The following is an 18,542-nucleotide window of genomic DNA, read 5'->3' as shown; positions in this document are numbered from 1 at the left end:
ATATATAGCTGCTTAAGAAGTCGCTTACAATAATGTTTTAACAAATTTTCAGAATACTTTATGAAGATTTTACGAAAGATTATTGTGAATAGACATTTAAAATATCTGTGGCGCAGAGGTTAGAGAGGGTGGGCCTGTGATTGGAAAGTCATTGGTTCAATTCCCCATACTATCAACATCAAAATGTGGGTTGGAAAGGGGAAACACCCACTCCTGACTCGGCCCTCGTTTGCCCCACTCCGGGCCCTTGAGCAAGGCCCTTAACCCCCACCATCTGTGGGTGCCCTAGAGCTCTCTGTTCCACACAGAGGGTTGTGGTAGCTCGGTGTCTGTGGTTGTAGTTGTGGTTGTGTGGAAGGGCATCCAGCATAAAAATAATTGCCAAGCCTTTGTGTGACTTAGCAGTCGACCCCTGAAGATGAGAGCAGCCGGAAAAAAAATAGAAGATAAAAATAAAAAAAAGACATTGAAAATATCAAATAAGTAATTGATTCAGCTGTCGTAATGATTTCAGCTTTGGAGCTTGTGGAATATTAAATATTAAAGATTTTGTTTGTTAATTTGTAAAAGTACACTTTGTCACTGATTGTATTATTATTATTATTGTGAAAATTACATCCGGAAGTCATCTGCTTTTACAATGGCTAACTCCTGTATCAAAACAGCTAGCTTACTAGCCGAGAAAAGCTAGCATTTTTTTAATCATATTTGATCGATATTAAAGTGTTTCTCCGGTTGTGAGTACTATCAAATCCCTCTCGTTTTCAAAATTCATTGTGAAGCAGGTTCCTGCCCTTAAGGCACCGTGTTGTGAAGAAACGGGACCGTTACAGGCAGCAATTTGCGCCGGCTGTATTAGCAAACGGCGGCAGGCTAACGGTAGCTGCTAGCTTCGGAAGTGCATCGACCGAGGCGTCTAGCTGGGGAACCAAAGCGGCTTGAGACCGCCGGCTGTGGAGCTACCACGGTCAGTCAGTTGCCATAATAGGTAGGATTTCATAAAAGTACCGTTCAACTGTACTTTGTGTTTGTTGATAGCTTTTGAACATTCATTTTTGCTTTATTTTTCAATGGTTTTGTATTTTATTTGTCGCGAAAGTGTCAAAACAGAAGGTAGTTTACGTCTGAACTGTCATGATCTTCGAAAGTTCGCTTATTTTTTTTTACTTCTGACGGTGCTTTATGCTTGAAAATCGTCATATTTCCGCACCATTCCTTTCCGACGTTCCAAACAACTCACCGTATCAACCTCACTAAATAAATGTCAAGCTGTTAGTCAAACAAGAGCCGTGAAATTTGTTTTAAAACTGTAAATATGGCTGACATTTTACTCCTGTGCGAACCTCGTCTGTTGAGTCTATAAAATTCTTGAAGGTGATTGGCTGACGCACGGATCAGTCAAAGCGTTCTGAAAGCTGATTGGCTAGAACGCTTGCGTTGAGGCACACCTCGATTCAACAAGCTTTTCATGAGATAAAGTAAAATATCTATTGATCACAAAACTTTATTCGCAACTTGGATTTTGATTGAATATGCTACTTTTTGTATGATGTTGCCAACTGTCAATATGGTGGTATTTAGCTAGTTTAGCTGGCTAAAACTTTCGAGTTAAAGCATGCGTGAAGGAATGTATACTACAGGTGATCATGATGATCCTGAAAATCACTTAAATTATGTGCATCCCTTTCTTCCACAGATAGATAACGTTATTAATTGATATTTTATGTATGTGAATGTTTTTGATCAGTGCTCTGAGATAAATTATGTTGCAACTTGGCGCTATATAAATAAACTGAATTGAATTTTAAAGATTCAATAGACAAATAGGCTCTGTCTGTCATGCCTAAGATTTGAGTGATTTTTCAGTGCCGTTTATAAATGAAAAGTTTGTCTGGTAAAGTGCCAAGGATGTAGTAACTACGGCATAAATGAGTAATAGGAATGAAAATTGTCTAGTATTAACATTTTGAAGTATTAACATATTAGCGTTGTGCTTTATAACAGTTCTCTTACTCATTTATATATTTGTTTTCATCTTACAGGAGTGAAAGTGTTACCAGTGGCCTATGAGGAAGCCACGTCGAAAGGTCCCGGTGGCTGGAGGAGGTGGAGTAGATGTCAAAAAGTCCAGAGGGACAGCTGGTGGGCGTGGGGGTACCCGCCAGCGATCTCCATCTCCTTACAGCCTCAAAGCATCTCCAAGCAGAGAAACCCTCAGCTATGCTCAGGCTCAGAAGGTGGTGGAGGTGGAACTGGATGGCAGGCTTCACCGCATTTCCATCCTGGAGCCTCTGGAAGTTATTACAGATGATGAGATGATGGCTCAGGATATCAGCGAGTGTAATAGCAACAAAGAAAATAGTGAGCAGGCGTTATCTCCCCCCAGCACTGCTCAATCAACCCGTAAAGCAGTCACACCCAGAGGTCGCAGAAAAGACTCCAAAAATTCCACTGTCCGGTCGCCAAAAAATTCCAAAAACCACTGTCCAGATCCCCATCCCCAAACACCTGAAAAATCAAACACAACAAACTCTCACCACACGACTCTTCCAGAACCCAAGTTTCTGGTTCTGGAAACCTTCACACCAGTCGAGGCAGCTCCTTTGCCTACAGCATATTATCGTTACATTGAATGCTCGGCTGACGAGCAGGAAGTAAAAGCAGAATATGACATGGACGAAGAAGACGCTGCTTGGCTGGAGATGATCAATACTGGCCGGACATCAGAGGGTTTCTCTGCTGTTTCACCGGACACTTTTGAGCTGCTGGTGGACCGTTTGGAGGAGGAGGCATACCGAGAAGCTCGAAGCCGAGCACCCTCTCAAAGCGCAATTGACGACGATGCTTTTTGCTGTGTGTGCCTGGACGATGAGTGTCTCAACAGCAATGTCATCCTCTTCTGTGACGCGTGCAACCTGGCTGTGCACCAGGAATGTTATGGAGTGCCCTACGTCCCTGAGGGCCAGTGGCTGTGCCGCTGTTGCCTTCAGTCCCCTCAAAAACCTGTTGACTGTGTTTTATGCCCAAATCGGGGTGGTGCTTTCAAACAAACAAGCGATGGCCGATGGGCACATGTGGTCTGCGCTATATGGATCCCTGAAGTTTGTTTTGCCAACACTGTGTTCCTGGAACCAGTGGAAGGGGTCACTAACATTCCCCCAGCACGCTGGAAACTGACCTGCTGCCTGTGCAAGCAGAAGGGTCGAGGTGCATGTATCCAATGTCACAAGGCTAACTGTTACACTGCATTTCACGTCACATGCGCTCAGCGTGCTGGCTTGTTTATGAAGATTGAACCCGTGAGGGAAACGAGCATCAATGGCACAACATTTTCAGTTAAAAAGACAGCGTTTTGTGAGACCCACTCTCCCCCAGGACAAGAGACTGGGTCAGACGAGGAGAATGAAGGGCGAGTTGTCGGCAGCAGAGGAAGGGCGAGTAGAGGTCGGAGCGCCTACACTGAAGGTCCAGCGACACCAAAAAAAGGCAGAAAGCCTGAAGATGATGCCTCATCAGATAAAAAGAAAGGGAAAAAAAAGACTGAGGCAAAAGATCAACATGCTGGTTCACCACAGACGACCGTGTCCCAGATACCAACAAGCAGGTTAGGTGATCTATAAGTTTTCTCAGGAATAAATTAACTTTATATGTTTTTATATGGGGGGTTTCATCAATTTGTCCTGTTACTTAGGGAAGCTAAAGTTGGCCAAAACTACTTCTTTTTTTGACAAAGCAAAGTAAAAGTTTTTTTTTCTTCTGGGAAATGTTTGAATTGATGCGTCATGTTTGATGGTTGGATAAACTTATATATTCCTCTGTTTTACAGGCTTAATATTATCAGCAAAGGAGTCATTCTCCAAAGGAAGAACCAGTTTCTGCAGAGACTGCATAACTACTGGTTACTGAAGCGTCAGTCAAGAAACGGTGTGCCACTGGTCCGACGATTGCACTCCAGCATCCAATCCCAAAGGAACACAGAACCGGTCAGTTGTTCTGTTCTGCTATTTAAAAACAAAGAACAGCAGTTTTCAAAAACAATGTATTGCCTCATTAGTGACATTATTTTTCTGTAAGCTGTAATTTTTTTTCTCCTTGGTAGCCTGAAGTGGACGAGAAGATTTCTGCAGCAAGAGAAGCGTTGAGATACTGGCAGAAGCTGCGACACGACCTTGAAAAAGCCAGACTGCTTGTGGAGCTCATTCGCAAGAGAGAGAAGCTCAAACGAGAACAAGTAGAAATGCATTGAGTTGAATAATAACTTAATTATGACCAAAGGGAATTTGTATTTTGATAGATAGTTCATATTCATACTTTTCTTCTGTTCTCAATACATGAGAGTCTGATAAAGCCTGACACTGTGGCCATGTCTTCTGTCATCTACAGGTCAAAGTTCACCAGGCAGCTTTAGAGATGCAGCTGACCCCGATGTGGATGCTTCTTCGGTCCACCCTGGATCAACTTCAGGAGAAAGACACGGCGCATATTTTTGCAAAGCCAGTTGACACAAAGGAGGTTAGACATTCGTTTTGACCTTATATAAACTCCAGATGCACCTATAGTGTGCTTTCATTTCAATTCTGATTTTCTAAGTTCCCAGTTGTCTCGAGTGTCTGCATCCATCCTGTGAATATCATTCTTTATTAATGTGGCAACAGTAACTTCCGTTGGGAGCGCTTTCTCCGTGCTGAATCATTTGCAGTATTTGAACAGCTTAAAAATAGTTGGAAGCTTTGTCTTTGTTCCCCACAACATTTAATCAACCTTGTAGGTGTGAAGATTCACACACTAGTAAAAACATTCGTCCAGGACAGGATATCAGCAAGGTTCAAGGTTCTTTATTGTCATTTGCATCACATGTGGTACATGAGGTGGAATGAAACTGTGTACTCAAGGTCCCAATTACACCCAAAAATAGCAAAAAAAAAAAAAAAAAAAAAATTAAAGAAAAAAGAAAGTATACAAGATGATGTATGATGATGGTCCTTCTTGAGCATGTGATCAGCTTGTTTTGGTTGTCAGCAGCAAACTGGTTGATCCACTCTAAGAAGGTGCTATTTAAGAGACTGAGCTGAAAACAGCACCTCAGACTGAGGAAGTCTCTTGGATGAGAGACGAAACGTTTCTAGATTTTTTTTGCTTTGTTTTGTTTTTTTGAATGTCCAGAGGACCAGATTGAACTTTTTTGGAAAGTATACAAGGTTTTAAGATATACGCTAAACAATAATAATGTAATATAATATGGTGTATTAAACAGCAGCCTGAACATGAGTCTGTTGTGAGCAGATGGGTATGAATACAGCAGCTTTATGCGTAAGAAATCAGCAGCACACATAAATGACATATCACCAATTAAAGTAGCATTACAGTAGTCCCGCGCTACTTCATGGTTTGTTTATCGCGGATTTGCTCTATCTCGGTTTTTCAAAATAAGATTGGACATGACACACAATTGATTGATGGATGAGCTGCACAATCGGCATGGAATTTTTTTTTAAAATAAATTATTTTTAAATTATTTAGCACCTGCTGCACATTTGTGCAGCCCAGAGTAGTAGAAAAAGCTTCCTCCTGCAGCTTTGTGCAGCCCATACTGCTGCAGGATAAACTTCCTGCTGCAGTTAAACAGCTGATCAGATGTTCAGCGTGCAGAGAGGAGAAGTGGGCGTGGCCAAGAGCGCTTGCAGGTGACAGAGCAGAGGAGGCAGGGAGCTGAAATCATGACATTCTGTGCTCTTTTAGAGAGTTTAGAGTTTAGAAACATTGTTTAGAATATTGCAAGAGTGGGAAGAGTTTAAAACGCCTTTTTTATATATATCTATCTATATATATATATATATATATATATATATATATATATATATATAGATAGATAGATAGATAGATAGATAGATAGATAGATAGATAGATAGATAAATAAACTACTAATTACTACTTGTACTACTATTCCTACTTCGTGATTTTTCACTAATCGCGGGTCTTCAGGGTACGGATCCCCCGTGATAAACGAGGGACTACTGTACAGTGATTTTTCTGGTTAGGGATTTATGAGTTTTAACAACCCCCTGTTCTAAAAATACGAGTTTTACTTTTATATGTTTAGGTACTGGATACGAGATCTCCTCCATGACTGAAAGTCTTTTTCTGAGTATAAACTAGCTTTTGCATCCATTCTTGTTTGTTTTGTCTTGTTCTCAGGTACCAGATTACCTGGAGTTTATCAGCCAGCCGATGGACTTCTCCATTATGTGCTCCAAGCTTGAAAGTCATACTTATCGCTCTGTAGCTGACCTGGAGACCGACTTCAACCTGATGGTGTCAAACTGCCTCCTCTATAATGCCAAAGACACCGTTTTTCACAGGGCGGCACTTCGTCTTCGTGACTTAGGGTTCGCCATATTACGCCACGCCCAGCGACAGGTCACAAACGCCGGTCTAGACCTTGACACAGGCATGCACCTTCCCGAGTCGCCCCAAAAAAGAGACTTTTACAACTGCACCTGGGAGGACGGTATGTCTAAGTGGAGTTACTGTAAACATTTCACATATTTAATGTTTTGGTTAGCAGAATGGTGGTTTTGCTGGTTATTGCTGCTAGTTCCCCCCATTATTAGTGTCTGACTCTCATAATTGGGATGTTCCTGTTGCTCCTGTATTTACATTGAACTATCTCTGTTGACTTTCAGTATAGCTTCATAAACCAAAAAATGACAAACTCTTGTGGAAAATGTTCTACTTGTACATTTTGTTTATTTTTGTTCTGGAATCATGAACCTTACCTGCCAGCTTCCTGCTGGACTAACACCTTGATGTGTTCAGTTGACAGTGTTCTGGATCCAGATAACCGACTCCACATGACTGTGGAGGAACAACTGAAGGAGCTGTTAGAGAAGCTGGACTTCGTCACGTCGATGCGGTGCAGCGGCGCCCGAACTCGCCGCATTCGCCTGCTTCGTCGTGAGATCAATAAGATCCGCTACAGGCAGGGTCAAACCCCAAGCCACAGCAGCCACAATGGTTACCTTAAAGAAGATGATGAGGATGATGAAGATGAGGAAGACAATGATAACGATGCCAAAGCAGAAAACAACATTTCGTCTTCAGACAAAGGTGAAGGATGAAAAAAAAAATGAAACTGCCAATGCATGAACCTTGAAAAGCCTTTTTTTTAATATATATTTATTTTTTTTAGTTTGTCAATGAGATCAGTTGTAAACATGAGCTAACAGAAAATTGTCCTCAGGTAATTGAGCCAGTGTCCCCCCCCACGCACCAACCCCAACCACCCCACTGTCTTCAGTCTAGTAAGTAGGGGCCCAGAGAGTCTCGTTAGCCATGGCTGCCTCACAACTCCACTCTCCTAGTGCACTCTGTGTCTGCACCTCCTTTGTACATCACTCTCATGGATTCACCGTTCTCGTTTAGCCACGATCAGTCATGCCATGTCATCCCACTTCTGACTAAACTGGTCCAGTCAGACAGTCACAACAACATGACACCTGTGGTTTTAGTCCATGTTACCATGTTACTGGTGTACAGCTGTGAGAGCAACGTTATTTATTCGCTGCTCTCGATAACGTTCTTTAACTCCTTTTGGGTTGTGGTTAGAGTGTAAGAATGGAAGGCTATCATTACAGTGGCACCATTTTCCAGTGTGAACACTGCACCACCACATCATACCACGTGCAAAAAAGATGTTCTTTCAGAATAAATGCTGAGGGAAATTAAATTGTATTTGTCTCCTCATTCTTCCAGAGGACCGCAAATCTGCTTCTCCCCCGAAACTGGAACCTACAGGTCCTGCTCCTCCTCCACGACAAGGAGATCCACCGCTGGAGCCTCCTACTCTGCGGCCAATCACTCGGGACTCCCATTCCCCCACCTGGCCCTGCAAGCGCCTTAAGATGGAGAGTGAGATCTCAAACAGTACCATAGAGAACATTACTTGCACTAATTCACAGGAGAGGTCAGCAACGCCACCTCCTAGTTTGCACAGCGAAGCTCAGGTGGTGGCTAATGGCCTACCAGTGCTCAGCACCCCCTCAAGGCCCACCACCGGGGGAGTCGGCCGTCGGACCTCGGTATTGTTTAGGAAAGCAAAAAATGGATCCAAGCTTCTCAAAGAAAAAGATGACCTTGTGTTGAATGGAAAGGAGCTGCAGGATGAGAATGCAAATAACAAGCCTACAGGACCCAGTTCCACCACCTGCACCCCAACGTCCACACCTTTGTCCGCTTTATTAAAGACCCCCCAGAAAAGCCCAGAGCCCCCCACACTTAACGAACTATGGACCCCTGGTCGAGACTCATGCTCAGATACTGAACTGGAGAGGAGACTGGAAAGTGGTGAGAAGCTTAATTTTGTTACAGAAGTTAAGGTTTAAGGTCTCAGAGAAGAAGTTCAGAAATGGCTGCCAGTGTTTCCTTTAGGTCAGTTGGCAGGGAGCACTTTTTTTTCCAACAATGGGGGGAGAGGGGGGTGGAATAGTCGAAGGACAGTTGCGCTACGTTAATGCTGGCAGTTGTCAACGGAGGTGGGGGGGAGAAGCGGAGCTTTACATCTGTAGCTTTTTAGCTAGTGCGTCTGTATTGCGTGCCGCTAGCTTAGAGCTACGTCAGTGCCAGCAGTTGATGACCAGGGAGGAGGGGGGGATGAAGGTCAATTCAGTAGGCAGGGTGCTTGGTAGAGTTGCATTCGGGCCCAACAAATCTGGCCCCAGCCCGTAGCCTTCATTTCCGAACTCGACCCGACAAATTAACAGTAATTACAGATCCGAACCTGAAAAAAACCCAGACAATTTTTAATTAAGCTTTGGCTGCTTGTATAGTTATTAACAGTCAGCTGACGCGTGCAGCTGAAGATCAGAGCTGAGGGGGTGTTTGTCTTTTCATGGCCGTGAAAGAGCATTAAATCCCTGCTTCTGCCTGCATTCTGCATTATTCAGACATGGACCCTGCTCTGACATGTTTGCTTTGGGATCTCACCTGTTTGGGTCGTTGGCCGCGCGCGTGTCCGCTGAGTGCAGCTGCTGAACGTCCATTTGGGCGATGGATCGCTTCCTGGCAGTACCGGTAGTCCCATCTGAAGCTTAACTGAACTTTATTTTACCTTTTTCAAGGCCGGTCAGTTCGCGGTGAAATCGCCGCGTGCAGCTGGTGAATCTATGGCAAACCATGTTGCCATATAATTGGATTGTCAGCCACGCGTTAGAAATGACAGCTGTAGCTCTCGGTTCTGTTGACAGGGCGGGGCGCCCTCCTTGGGTAACGGGAAACACTGGACTGCTGTAAACGCCACTTTCAACATTTTTCACGATCTCTGACAGAACAATGTGGAATCACCACACTTGTGAGGCTGCTCATGCAGATGATTTGAAAAACTAATCGCACAATAAAACACAAAACCTTTCATGTATCAACATAAAACATGTCTGAACTTATAAAGAATATTGATTTTTTTTTTGTCCAAGTAAATAAAGGAGTAACTTATTTACTCACTTAGTAACAGTTTAATTTAAAACTTTTAACAAAAACCTGCATGAAGATAACTTCTGGACCTTCACATGCTGTTAGGGAAGAAAAGACACAAAATATGGTGTTTGTTGTTTACTAATCAGCAACGTGTTTGCTTTGTATCATATCAAATATCACTTAATATCATGTCGTTTTGTCGTGACTCAGACAAGATAACTGATTTTTAACTGAACAGTGATTTCAGCAGTTTCTCTGTTTTGTTTCAGGCCTAACCAATGGCTTTGATGGGCACAAAGACAGAAGGTCTGATTCTGAGTCCAGCGTGTGTCCAGTGCTTCTCAAAGAAATGTAAGACATTGTTGTTGACATCGTTGTTTTTGTGTTGACTGTATTTACAAATGAAAAATGTTCCGTCTCACAGTAACTCACCACCCAGGCGAAGCCTTGGAAAACCATCCCTTTCCAAAGTTCCTCTTCTTGAGATGCTCAACGGAGATTCAGATTACGCTGGTGCGTTTACCTCTTTTTCTCTCATAATCCCATTTTTGTCCTCTTTGTGTTTTGGAAAATGATTTGGGTGTTTTGTTTTCTTGAAGGCAATAGTAGTCAAATGTCAGACGACGAGATGGAGCTAGAGCCTTTGGACCTGGTGTGGGCCAAATGTAGAGGGTACCCCTCCTACCCAGCTCTGGTAAGCACTTCTTTTTTATCCAATATGACCACATTAAATAAGTATGAAGCTCTAAATTCTGTTCTGGACGGTTAACTTGTTCCAGGTAATTGACCCAGAGATGCCCGAGGAGGGTCTGCTCCTTAACGGGGTCCCCATCCCTGTCCCACCCAAAGATGTCCTCCATCTGGGCGAGCAGAGACAAGAAGAGACAAACGAGAGACTCTACTTAGTCCTTTTCTTCGACAACAAGCGGACGTGGTGAGTTTGACTAATATTTACCGTAAATTTTGCCGTATGTCATTTTTTTTAAATAAATTTGCGACTTATATGGCAAAGCGACGTATTTGTGTCCCCCCATATTTATAACCCAACTTTTGACGGTCATCTGACGATTTCATTCATTCTGACCTGGAAAATATTGAACACTACCAACAAAGTCCATGCTCAATAATCCAGGTATACAATCCAACATTTTTCAGTCAGGTCATCTGGACAGTTTCTTCTTTTTTGTGCTGAAACGTTTTGCCTTCGATCCGGAAGGCTTCATCAGTCAAGGACACACAACAAAACTGATTCTTCCCCCAACAGCTTACTCCAAAGTGGAACAAACCAGTTTGGTTAGTGCTAGATGGTCTGTTTGGTACACCCCCTCCTCCATTGCCGGCCCTCTTCCTTGTTGGCAGTCGTGTCAAACTGGTTGAAAACAACAAAGTCCATGCTCAATAATCCAGGTATACAATCCAACATTTTTCAGTCAGGTCATCTGGACAGTTTTTTTTTTTGTTTGTGCTGAAACCATTTTCAGCTGCTAGAGGACACTCAAGCAATATGACAAGCCAAGTGTCTCATTAATAGGTACAAGTGGCTATTAATGAGACACTTGGCTTGCCATACCAAGCCACCTTTGTCTCGCTCCAGAACTCCTGGAGCAAACGTCAAATCAGCTGCATTTCACTGCACCGCCCAGGCCCAATGCAGCCGATTTGATCATTTAAGTGCATTTATTAAGGAAAAGTTCAACTGAGATGTACCTTTACTATAAATCGAGCAAACAAATAATTGTTTTTAGGTGGTTATCTTGTTAAATTTCGAAGAAATGCACAGCGAGTCGTCCCTCTGCGCGCTCCAGCAGCCACGAACTGGCTTTAGAAATGCAGCTGATTTGACCGTCAAAGTGCATTTATTAAGGAAAAGTTCAACTGAGACACACCTTTGCTATAATTTTGAGAAAACAAATAATTGTTTTTAAGTGTTAATCTTGTTAAAGTCCTACCATGCACACTCCCGCTGCTGCGATTTGGCACAACACTGGTCCACATTTCCGGGTGGTCAGCGGTGACGCATAATAGAAGCAACGCATTTATGTTTTTTCCACTTTATTAGACATATTTGGACTGATGCAACGTATATGGCAAGTACGGTAGATGTTATGCTGAGCTCCTCTGGTTACAGAGTTTAGCTGCAAAGTCAAGGAGAGGACATTTTGGTTAAATTTAGTCCAAAAGTTACTTTTAATTAAAAAAAAAATTAAAAATCACATTAATTTTACACAAAATTAACATGAAATTTGTATTTGATCAAATCTTACAGAAACCCTTGTTCTAAATCTTTGTTTTCTGTAGGCAGTGGCTTCCACGAGACAAAGTGACACCTTTGGGTGTCAATGACACGGCTGACAAGTTGCGCATCATGGAGGGCCGCAAGTCCAGCATCCGCAAGTCCGTACAGGTGGCGTACGACCGCGCCATGATCCACCAGAGCCGAGTGAGCCACAACCACGGCTTTGTGGCCTCCAATTACCTGTAGAGGGCGACTGAACTCCCACACCATCCATCCTTCTCATGTGAAGCGGCAGGTTGGTCGATTCCTGCCAGCGCTCAAGTCTCCGACCGTATCTAACCAGAAAACCACTAGTGTCTGACACAGAGCAGCCATGTTTGCCTGTGTTATCGTTAAACGGATGAGTGAAGCTACCGTTGGGCCCCTCGTTGCTGCAGTCAGTAGACGTGAATATCCCGCTCAGGGAAGATTCAGGTTGTCAGCTCACTCCACCTGGATGTCATAAATACGCGTGTCTGGATCAAATGTAAAATAATTCCAGCTGTTTTGTACAAAGCTTCCTGCCAGGGGATCAAACCATAACATTTATCCAAACTGCAGGAGTCGGATGAATGCATCACCGCCTTCTTTTATACAAGAGCTTTTTTACAGTTTCACTAAAGATTCTTGTACATTTTAACGGCATACTTGTGTACATAGGTAAATATAATGAACTGGTTTTAATTTAATGTTGCAGTTTTAAAATGCGTAATTCAATCAGCCCTTCGTGGGCAAAGCGAGGCTGTGTATATTTTGTAGAGATGAAATGATTCCTGACTTGCTGCAGCGGACTCGGCTCGTCTTTCACGTCTGCGTGTTTGTGCATTTTAGACGTACGACACGAGAAGCCGACGCTCTTTATATTTGCAATCTCTTTGATACAGAGAGGAATAATTTATTTATAGAAAATGACTATCAAATAAAGTTATATTGATTGAGACTTCTTATTTAAGAGGGGAGTTTTAATAAGTGTTTATCAGATAACTTTGCTTCATGTTTTTTTGCTTTAGACCAAGTTTTGTCCGTCACTGTTTGTCACCTGTTTGATGAATTATTTATTTTTCTTAGCCCCAGTTTTATCCAATTTATAAGCTTGTACTACTGTCATATTTTATCTGCTCACAAATGTTTGTTTCTAACCCTTTATTTTCTCATTTTGGGAAATAAATATTCTATTAAAAACTTTTCTGCACCTGGCGTTTTTTTAAATCTTTACATCCTGTTAGTTTTACATTCTCAAATATTTTGTTAGAAAATACACTTTCTTTCAAAAACCAAGACAAAATTAATTTCCACAGTTTTTCTTCCAACATCTCCAGTTATTAGTCTGCACCCGTTGCTTTATTTTACAATGATTTAACTAACTAAAAGGTTCTTAGGACAAATATAAAAAGACCTACAAAAATATTTAGAGCAAATGAAACACGTTGCAGAAGCAGAAGTTTTATAAGTGCAAGACGAGTCGTGGGGAGTAAAAACACATTGTATACATTTTCCTTCAGTCTCGTTAAAAAAAAAGATGAAGTTCTTGCGTTCTGAAGACAAATAAGTCTTAAACTGATGTTCCGAACTGAATTCCAGCTATAATTTCTTCATCTGTGTGCTCGCTGGGATCTCAGGAGGAGGTAGTTGTGATGAAGGGTCCGTAACTCCGTCAGTCTGCCCAGCAGGCGACCGAACCGCTGCGGACCCCCTCGTGCTGCCCCACACTGGGCTCCACACACCCTGGACAGCAGGTCCAGGATCAGCTCCTGCATTTTCTCCACCCCGCTAGCTGCCTGAAAGGATGCCCGGTCTGTACGTGAGGGGCAGAGAAACACAAAGAGGGCTAAAGTCACAGAAGAGGCTGACGTTCAGAAGCAACTTTCATCTTAAAGAACCCAGATCAAGTACCTAAAATAGAACATAATCTTCCTAATCTACTTTTAAATCAAAGTTCTCTTACAAGTATGGCTTCAGAAATAATACTTTAAATTCTAATCCTTTTAATTTTCTTTGTTGACTTTTGTCTGCATTGTACATGCACAGGGAAATCCCTTCGTATAATATTTGTCATTTTTGAGAAGCTTGAGGAATCCCCCTTTTTAAAGATATCCAGTATGTCTGGAATGCCCATTGACATCACTCCAAACCAAAAAAAAAAAAAATGTTTTCAAACCAGCTGTCTCGTGCTACCTTGTTGCCAGAAAAGGTGATAAATCACTAAAAATTAAAGTACGTAGCTCGAACATGTTCCATTTGAAAATATGTTTCAAAGTTTTGTCATTGTGCCACATTTTGACAACACAATTCAAAAAATTTTATCCCCCCCCCCCCCCCCCCCCAAGTCTTCCACTTTTTACTAGCTTTTTGCTACATTTGGTTTATCTACTTTTAGCTACTCTCTTGCTACTTTTAGCTTTCAGCTAGTGTCTTGTTACGTTTAGCTTTTGGCTAGTGTCTTGCTACTTTTAGCTTTTAGTTAGTGTCTTGCTACTTTTAGCTAGTGTATTGCTACTTTTAGCTTTTGTATCTTTTAGCTTTAACAACTCAGTTTTAGCTTGTTCAGCAAATTTCAGTAAAGTCATTGAGCACAGCGTTTCTCCTGCGGACGGTTGAATTAATCAGATTATTTCCAAATACTGAACTACAAACATGGAGGAGCTGGTGTGACCTGAGCAGAGCAGAGCTGTGGCAGTGAGCAGGGCGTATTCAGCCTCCGTCACGCGCATCACTGCCATGCTGTGGAGGAAGTTGAGCACCGACCCGAGGAGATCATCACTGCCTCCTATTCACATCAATAAATAGGAAGTGTGTCATTAACTTGTTTTTGTTATTATTATTAAAACTGAAGCTTTTTGACGTACCTGAACTGATCCTGCTCTGGATGTTTTCTTTGGTTTCTGCATCTCTGAGCCAGCTGTGTGTGGACATGCTGAAAAGCTGCAGGACTGACAGTAATGATTGTATAATGAGTCAGATCCACGTGTTGAAACGTGCTTCGTGTTCCTCAGCCTGGCTGTGGTTTATTCACCTGGACTGGGGCCCGCCGGGTTGTGGGAGAACTGCTGAGCTGAGAGCAGGAACATGACCTCAGGCGAGGAGACGGACGAGAGAGCGAACTGGTCGGAGAAATCCAAGAGGTCAAAGCCTGTGTGCAGGAGACGGATCAGTTTCATTCCTTTTTTAAATTCTGTTTATATTTCACGGTGAAACTGTAACACAAATGTGACATCACATGTGCAATCCCAGGATGTTCTCTTCAGAGTGCGTTAGAATGAATTAAACGACTCGGAGGAGTTTCATTGAGAGGAAAAACGGTGGATCTCAGGAGCTTCCTGCTCCTTTTCTTCAGACTGCAGTTTTGTGACAAATGTACAAAAATTGTTGACTTTTGTTCGTAACATTTACGTCAACAAATGTGTAATTTTGGAAAACACTTTACTTCCTAAAGCCTTTCTAATGTCTCAAATGTGCATCTGATTGGGCCAAACTCTTTAAAGTTCATGTTTATAACCAAACAATGTCTGCAAACTATAGTTTTTAGTAATTCTGTGAGAACATCTACTTTGTTACGTTGTTAGGGCTTAAAAAAACAGAATACAGGCTAAAAAAGAGGCAAAGCCAGCAGCTAAATATAGCAAAAGGCTGGCTAAAAAAACTAAAGTAGCAAAACAACAACTAAAAGCTAAAAGTAGCAACACCCTGTGAGAGCGTGCGGCCTTTTGACTCGTGTTTCTGCTTTAATTCTTATAATTATTTACACCAAAACAAGGATATTTGGAGGCTCCAAATTAAAGCAAAGATGTGTCTCTATTTAACTTTATTTTATTTTCTCCCAAACCCACAACGTTTTTTCTGTGAGAGAGTCCCAGACAGAATGAGTGAGCTGCAAGGCATGCTGGGTAGCCTGGGGGCTCTGCTGTAGAAATGATTATGGGTACAACTTCCTGTCAGACACAGGAAGTAGCAGTAAGCATTGGTTAACTATGGGAGCGGAGCACGGACCATGGATTATTTGAAAGTCATTTACATTCAGTATAGCAGATAAAGAGCTGGTTTTGTTTTGTTTGCATTTATTTAAATAATGTAAGGTTTACTAAAATAGCCGTGCTGCGTTCAGGTACCTGTTGTGTTCACAGCTGCACGAACAACCAGACCAAACTAAATCAGTGGCTACAACAACAGTTTTGAAAACAAACCCAAAACAAAAAAAGGATTCCTGTGAAAAGCGGTATAGTTTCCATCTCCTACCTACAGATGAAGAATTAAGAAGAATGTGGCTGAAAAATGTGAACTGGAAGAGACCACCCAAAACTCTGTATGTGTTTCACTTTGTTGACAAACATTCGACGGAGGAAAACCTGCATCCTACTTTGTGGCTGGCTACAATAAACCACTGGAGAAGAGACGTCCGAAGGAAGGAAGCATTAAAAACAGTGTGACAAAATTCCAGGTTCTTTAATGCCATTCGCATCCCATGTGGTACATGAGGTGGAACAAAAGTGTGTACACGGGGTCCCAGGTACATCCAACAATAGCAAAAATATAAATTGTAAAAGAAACAGTACTTAGGATATAAGAAATAAACTAATAAATACGCTAAACTAAGAATACGCTAAACACTAATAGTGCAAAACAATACGCCAAACAGCAGCACGAACATGAGTCTGTGTGAGCAGATGAGTATGAATGAACATAGCAGCATGAGGTCAGCAGCATGGATAATCAGCAGGACATATCAACAATCAAGGTGGAATTAATAGGATTTTTTTCACAGTGATTATTCTGGGTAGAGGTTCATGAGTCTAACAACTTCAGGGTAGAAGCTGTTCCTCAGTCTAGTGGTTCTACACTTATTGCTCCTCAACCTCCTGCCTGAGGGGAGTGGGGCACAGTGTGTGTGTTGGGTGAGTGGGGTCCTTCATGATGCAGGTGGCCCTCTTCCTGCATCTGGAGGTGTAGATGTCTGTGATGGTGGGGGGGGGGGGATGACTCCAACAGATTTCTGTGCAGCCTTCACCACTCTCTGCAAAGCTTTTCTTTCTGCAGCTGTGCAGCGTCCATGCTACACGTTGATGCTGCAGCACAGGATGCTCTCCAAGAATTTCAGGTCTGATTTCCAGTGTATGAAGGGATCAGCATTAGCATTTGTTTGTCTTCAGTGTTATGATTTTCTCTGCAATTAACCCAAGCTCAGTGATGGAGGACTTTAAGGCTTTGGCTGGACTCTGTGTCTGCTTTAAGGTAAATAAGATGGTGTCCCACCTCTTTTAACAAAACACCACTGACCTTACTACTGTGTAGATACTGATACGCATCAGAGATTTTCAGGTTGTTCGTCACTTCACTGTCAGAAGAACCGAGTCATTGAAGTAGCTAAATATGCTACTAAGTAGTAGATGTAATATGCAGCCACTTCTTCAGGTTGTCCTCCATCCCTCGTCCTCAGCAGGCAGCTGTATGATTATATTGTCCTGTTTGAGCTCTGACAGGTTGTGTTCCTACATAAATGGACTGTACTTATATAGCACCTTTCTATCTTATTTCAAGATACTCAAAGCGCTTTACACTACAATCTGTGTCCTCATTTACCCATTCATACAGCACTCTACTAGATCTCTACAAAGCTAATTGAACAAATCATTCTAATGAGACTAATCAGAGCTTCAGATCACATTCATACACCGATGGGACACACATCAGAGGCTATGAGGGGTTCAGTGTCTTGCCCAGGGACACTTAGATATGTGACTGCTGGTGGATTCGAACCCCCAACTCTCGCATTGGAGGACGACTGCTCTAACCACTCAGCCACAGCCACCCCATGTTTAAATTAAATCCACCATGCTTGGAGAAACTACATCAACTCGTAAAGCTCGCATATAAACGAACACCGGTTCTGGTCCGCGCCAGAAGTCGCACCCGTAATTCAAGCAAGGCACCATGGGGCCTAGGAATGAGTTGGATAAGTGCATTGGTATCGGTTATCGGCCAAATAAGTATAAGTTTTAACATATCGGATAGCGGCCAAAAATCCAATATCGTGCATCCCTACATTTTATTAATGAACTCATCATTGGGTCAGACTTCAGTTCAGGACCACCAGTTTAATAGAGCTGCTTTAAAAGGCTTGAAGAGATCTCAGTGCATTTCTTCAGAGAAAATATTTGTAAAATAAAGTTATACAAACCAAAAGTCACAGCACCCATCTCCTAAATGAGCTGAACGCTTTGATGAATGAAATGGCTAAAACAGCACAAAGTATGCAGTTAGACTGAGAAAAAACAAAAAGGCAGGAAAACAAACTGAATGCTCAGTCAGCCAAGACCTCTGAACGAGACCGTGAATTAAAAACACCATCTTCTTCATGACAAACAATGGTCATCAAGTTTAAACACCAGGAGCTCACAGAGCTGCACAGGAAGGACCAAAGTTTGTGTTTGAGCAACGAGGAAGAAGCCACTTGTCTAAAAATGACAGCAGAGCAACCAGTTTCAGTTTGCAGCTGCTTGTGGGAAGAAAGATCTTGACCTCTGGTCTGACTGAACCAAAATAAACTTCACAGTAAGTCAGTGGAGAGGACAGTGAAGCTTAAGGACGTTTTCATCAGGAAAGCACAGTGGTGGCAGTGCCATGCTGTGGGGTTCTATAACTGCAAAGCAGACCTAAAATACCTGCCATCTTTAGGACAGACAGATAAAAGCAGAAGCTGTGTCAGAGAAGTGAGACCTTAAGTTCACAGTTTAGAAAAGTGATTTTTATAGACGACGAGTTGTAATATATATATATATATATATATATATATATATATATATAT

The 18,542-nt window shown here is 42.2% G+C and overlaps 2 protein-coding genes across 2 annotated transcripts in view; one reads left to right on the top strand and one right to left on the bottom strand.

The window, feature by feature from the left end:
• Nucleotides 1-911: 911 nt before the first annotated feature.
• On the top strand, nt 912-12,133 carry brpf3b (bromodomain and PHD finger containing, 3b). Its single transcript, XM_037684996.1, has 13 exons — nt 912-988; nt 2,043-3,604; nt 3,827-3,983; nt 4,100-4,231; nt 4,384-4,512; nt 6,196-6,508; nt 6,817-7,107; nt 7,753-8,343; nt 9,738-9,819; nt 9,893-9,981; nt 10,068-10,162; nt 10,248-10,402; nt 11,767-12,133. The coding sequence occupies exons 2-13, from the start codon at nt 2,067-2,069 to the stop codon at nt 11,948-11,950; spliced, it is 3,756 nt and encodes a 1,251-aa protein (XP_037540924.1). The 5' UTR covers nt 912-988; nt 2,043-2,066; the 3' UTR covers nt 11,951-12,133.
• Nucleotides 12,134-13,281: 1,148 nt separating this feature from the next.
• Nucleotides 13,282-18,542, bottom strand: part of nr1h5 (nuclear receptor subfamily 1, group H, member 5) — a 13,924-nt gene continuing 8,663 nt past the window's right edge. The window contains exons 8-12 of the mRNA XM_037684533.1: nt 14,757-14,873; nt 14,590-14,673; nt 14,458-14,510; nt 14,378-14,411; nt 13,282-13,538 (exon numbers count right to left, since the gene is read on the bottom strand). Coding sequence (XP_037540461.1) covers nt 13,336-13,538; nt 14,378-14,411; nt 14,458-14,510; nt 14,590-14,673; nt 14,757-14,873 — 491 coding nt within the window. The 3' untranslated portion in view covers nt 13,282-13,335. The remainder of the gene's footprint in view (nt 13,539-14,377; nt 14,412-14,457; nt 14,511-14,589; nt 14,674-14,756; nt 14,874-18,542) is intronic.

This window comes from Nematolebias whitei, chromosome 11 (genome assembly GCF_014905685.2).
Source record: "Nematolebias whitei isolate Nwh7 chromosome 11, NemWhi1, whole genome shotgun sequence".
NCBI lineage: Eukaryota > Metazoa > Chordata > Actinopteri > Cyprinodontiformes > Rivulidae > Nematolebias > Nematolebias whitei.
This window is presented reverse-complemented; position numbering and strand designations above follow the sequence as displayed.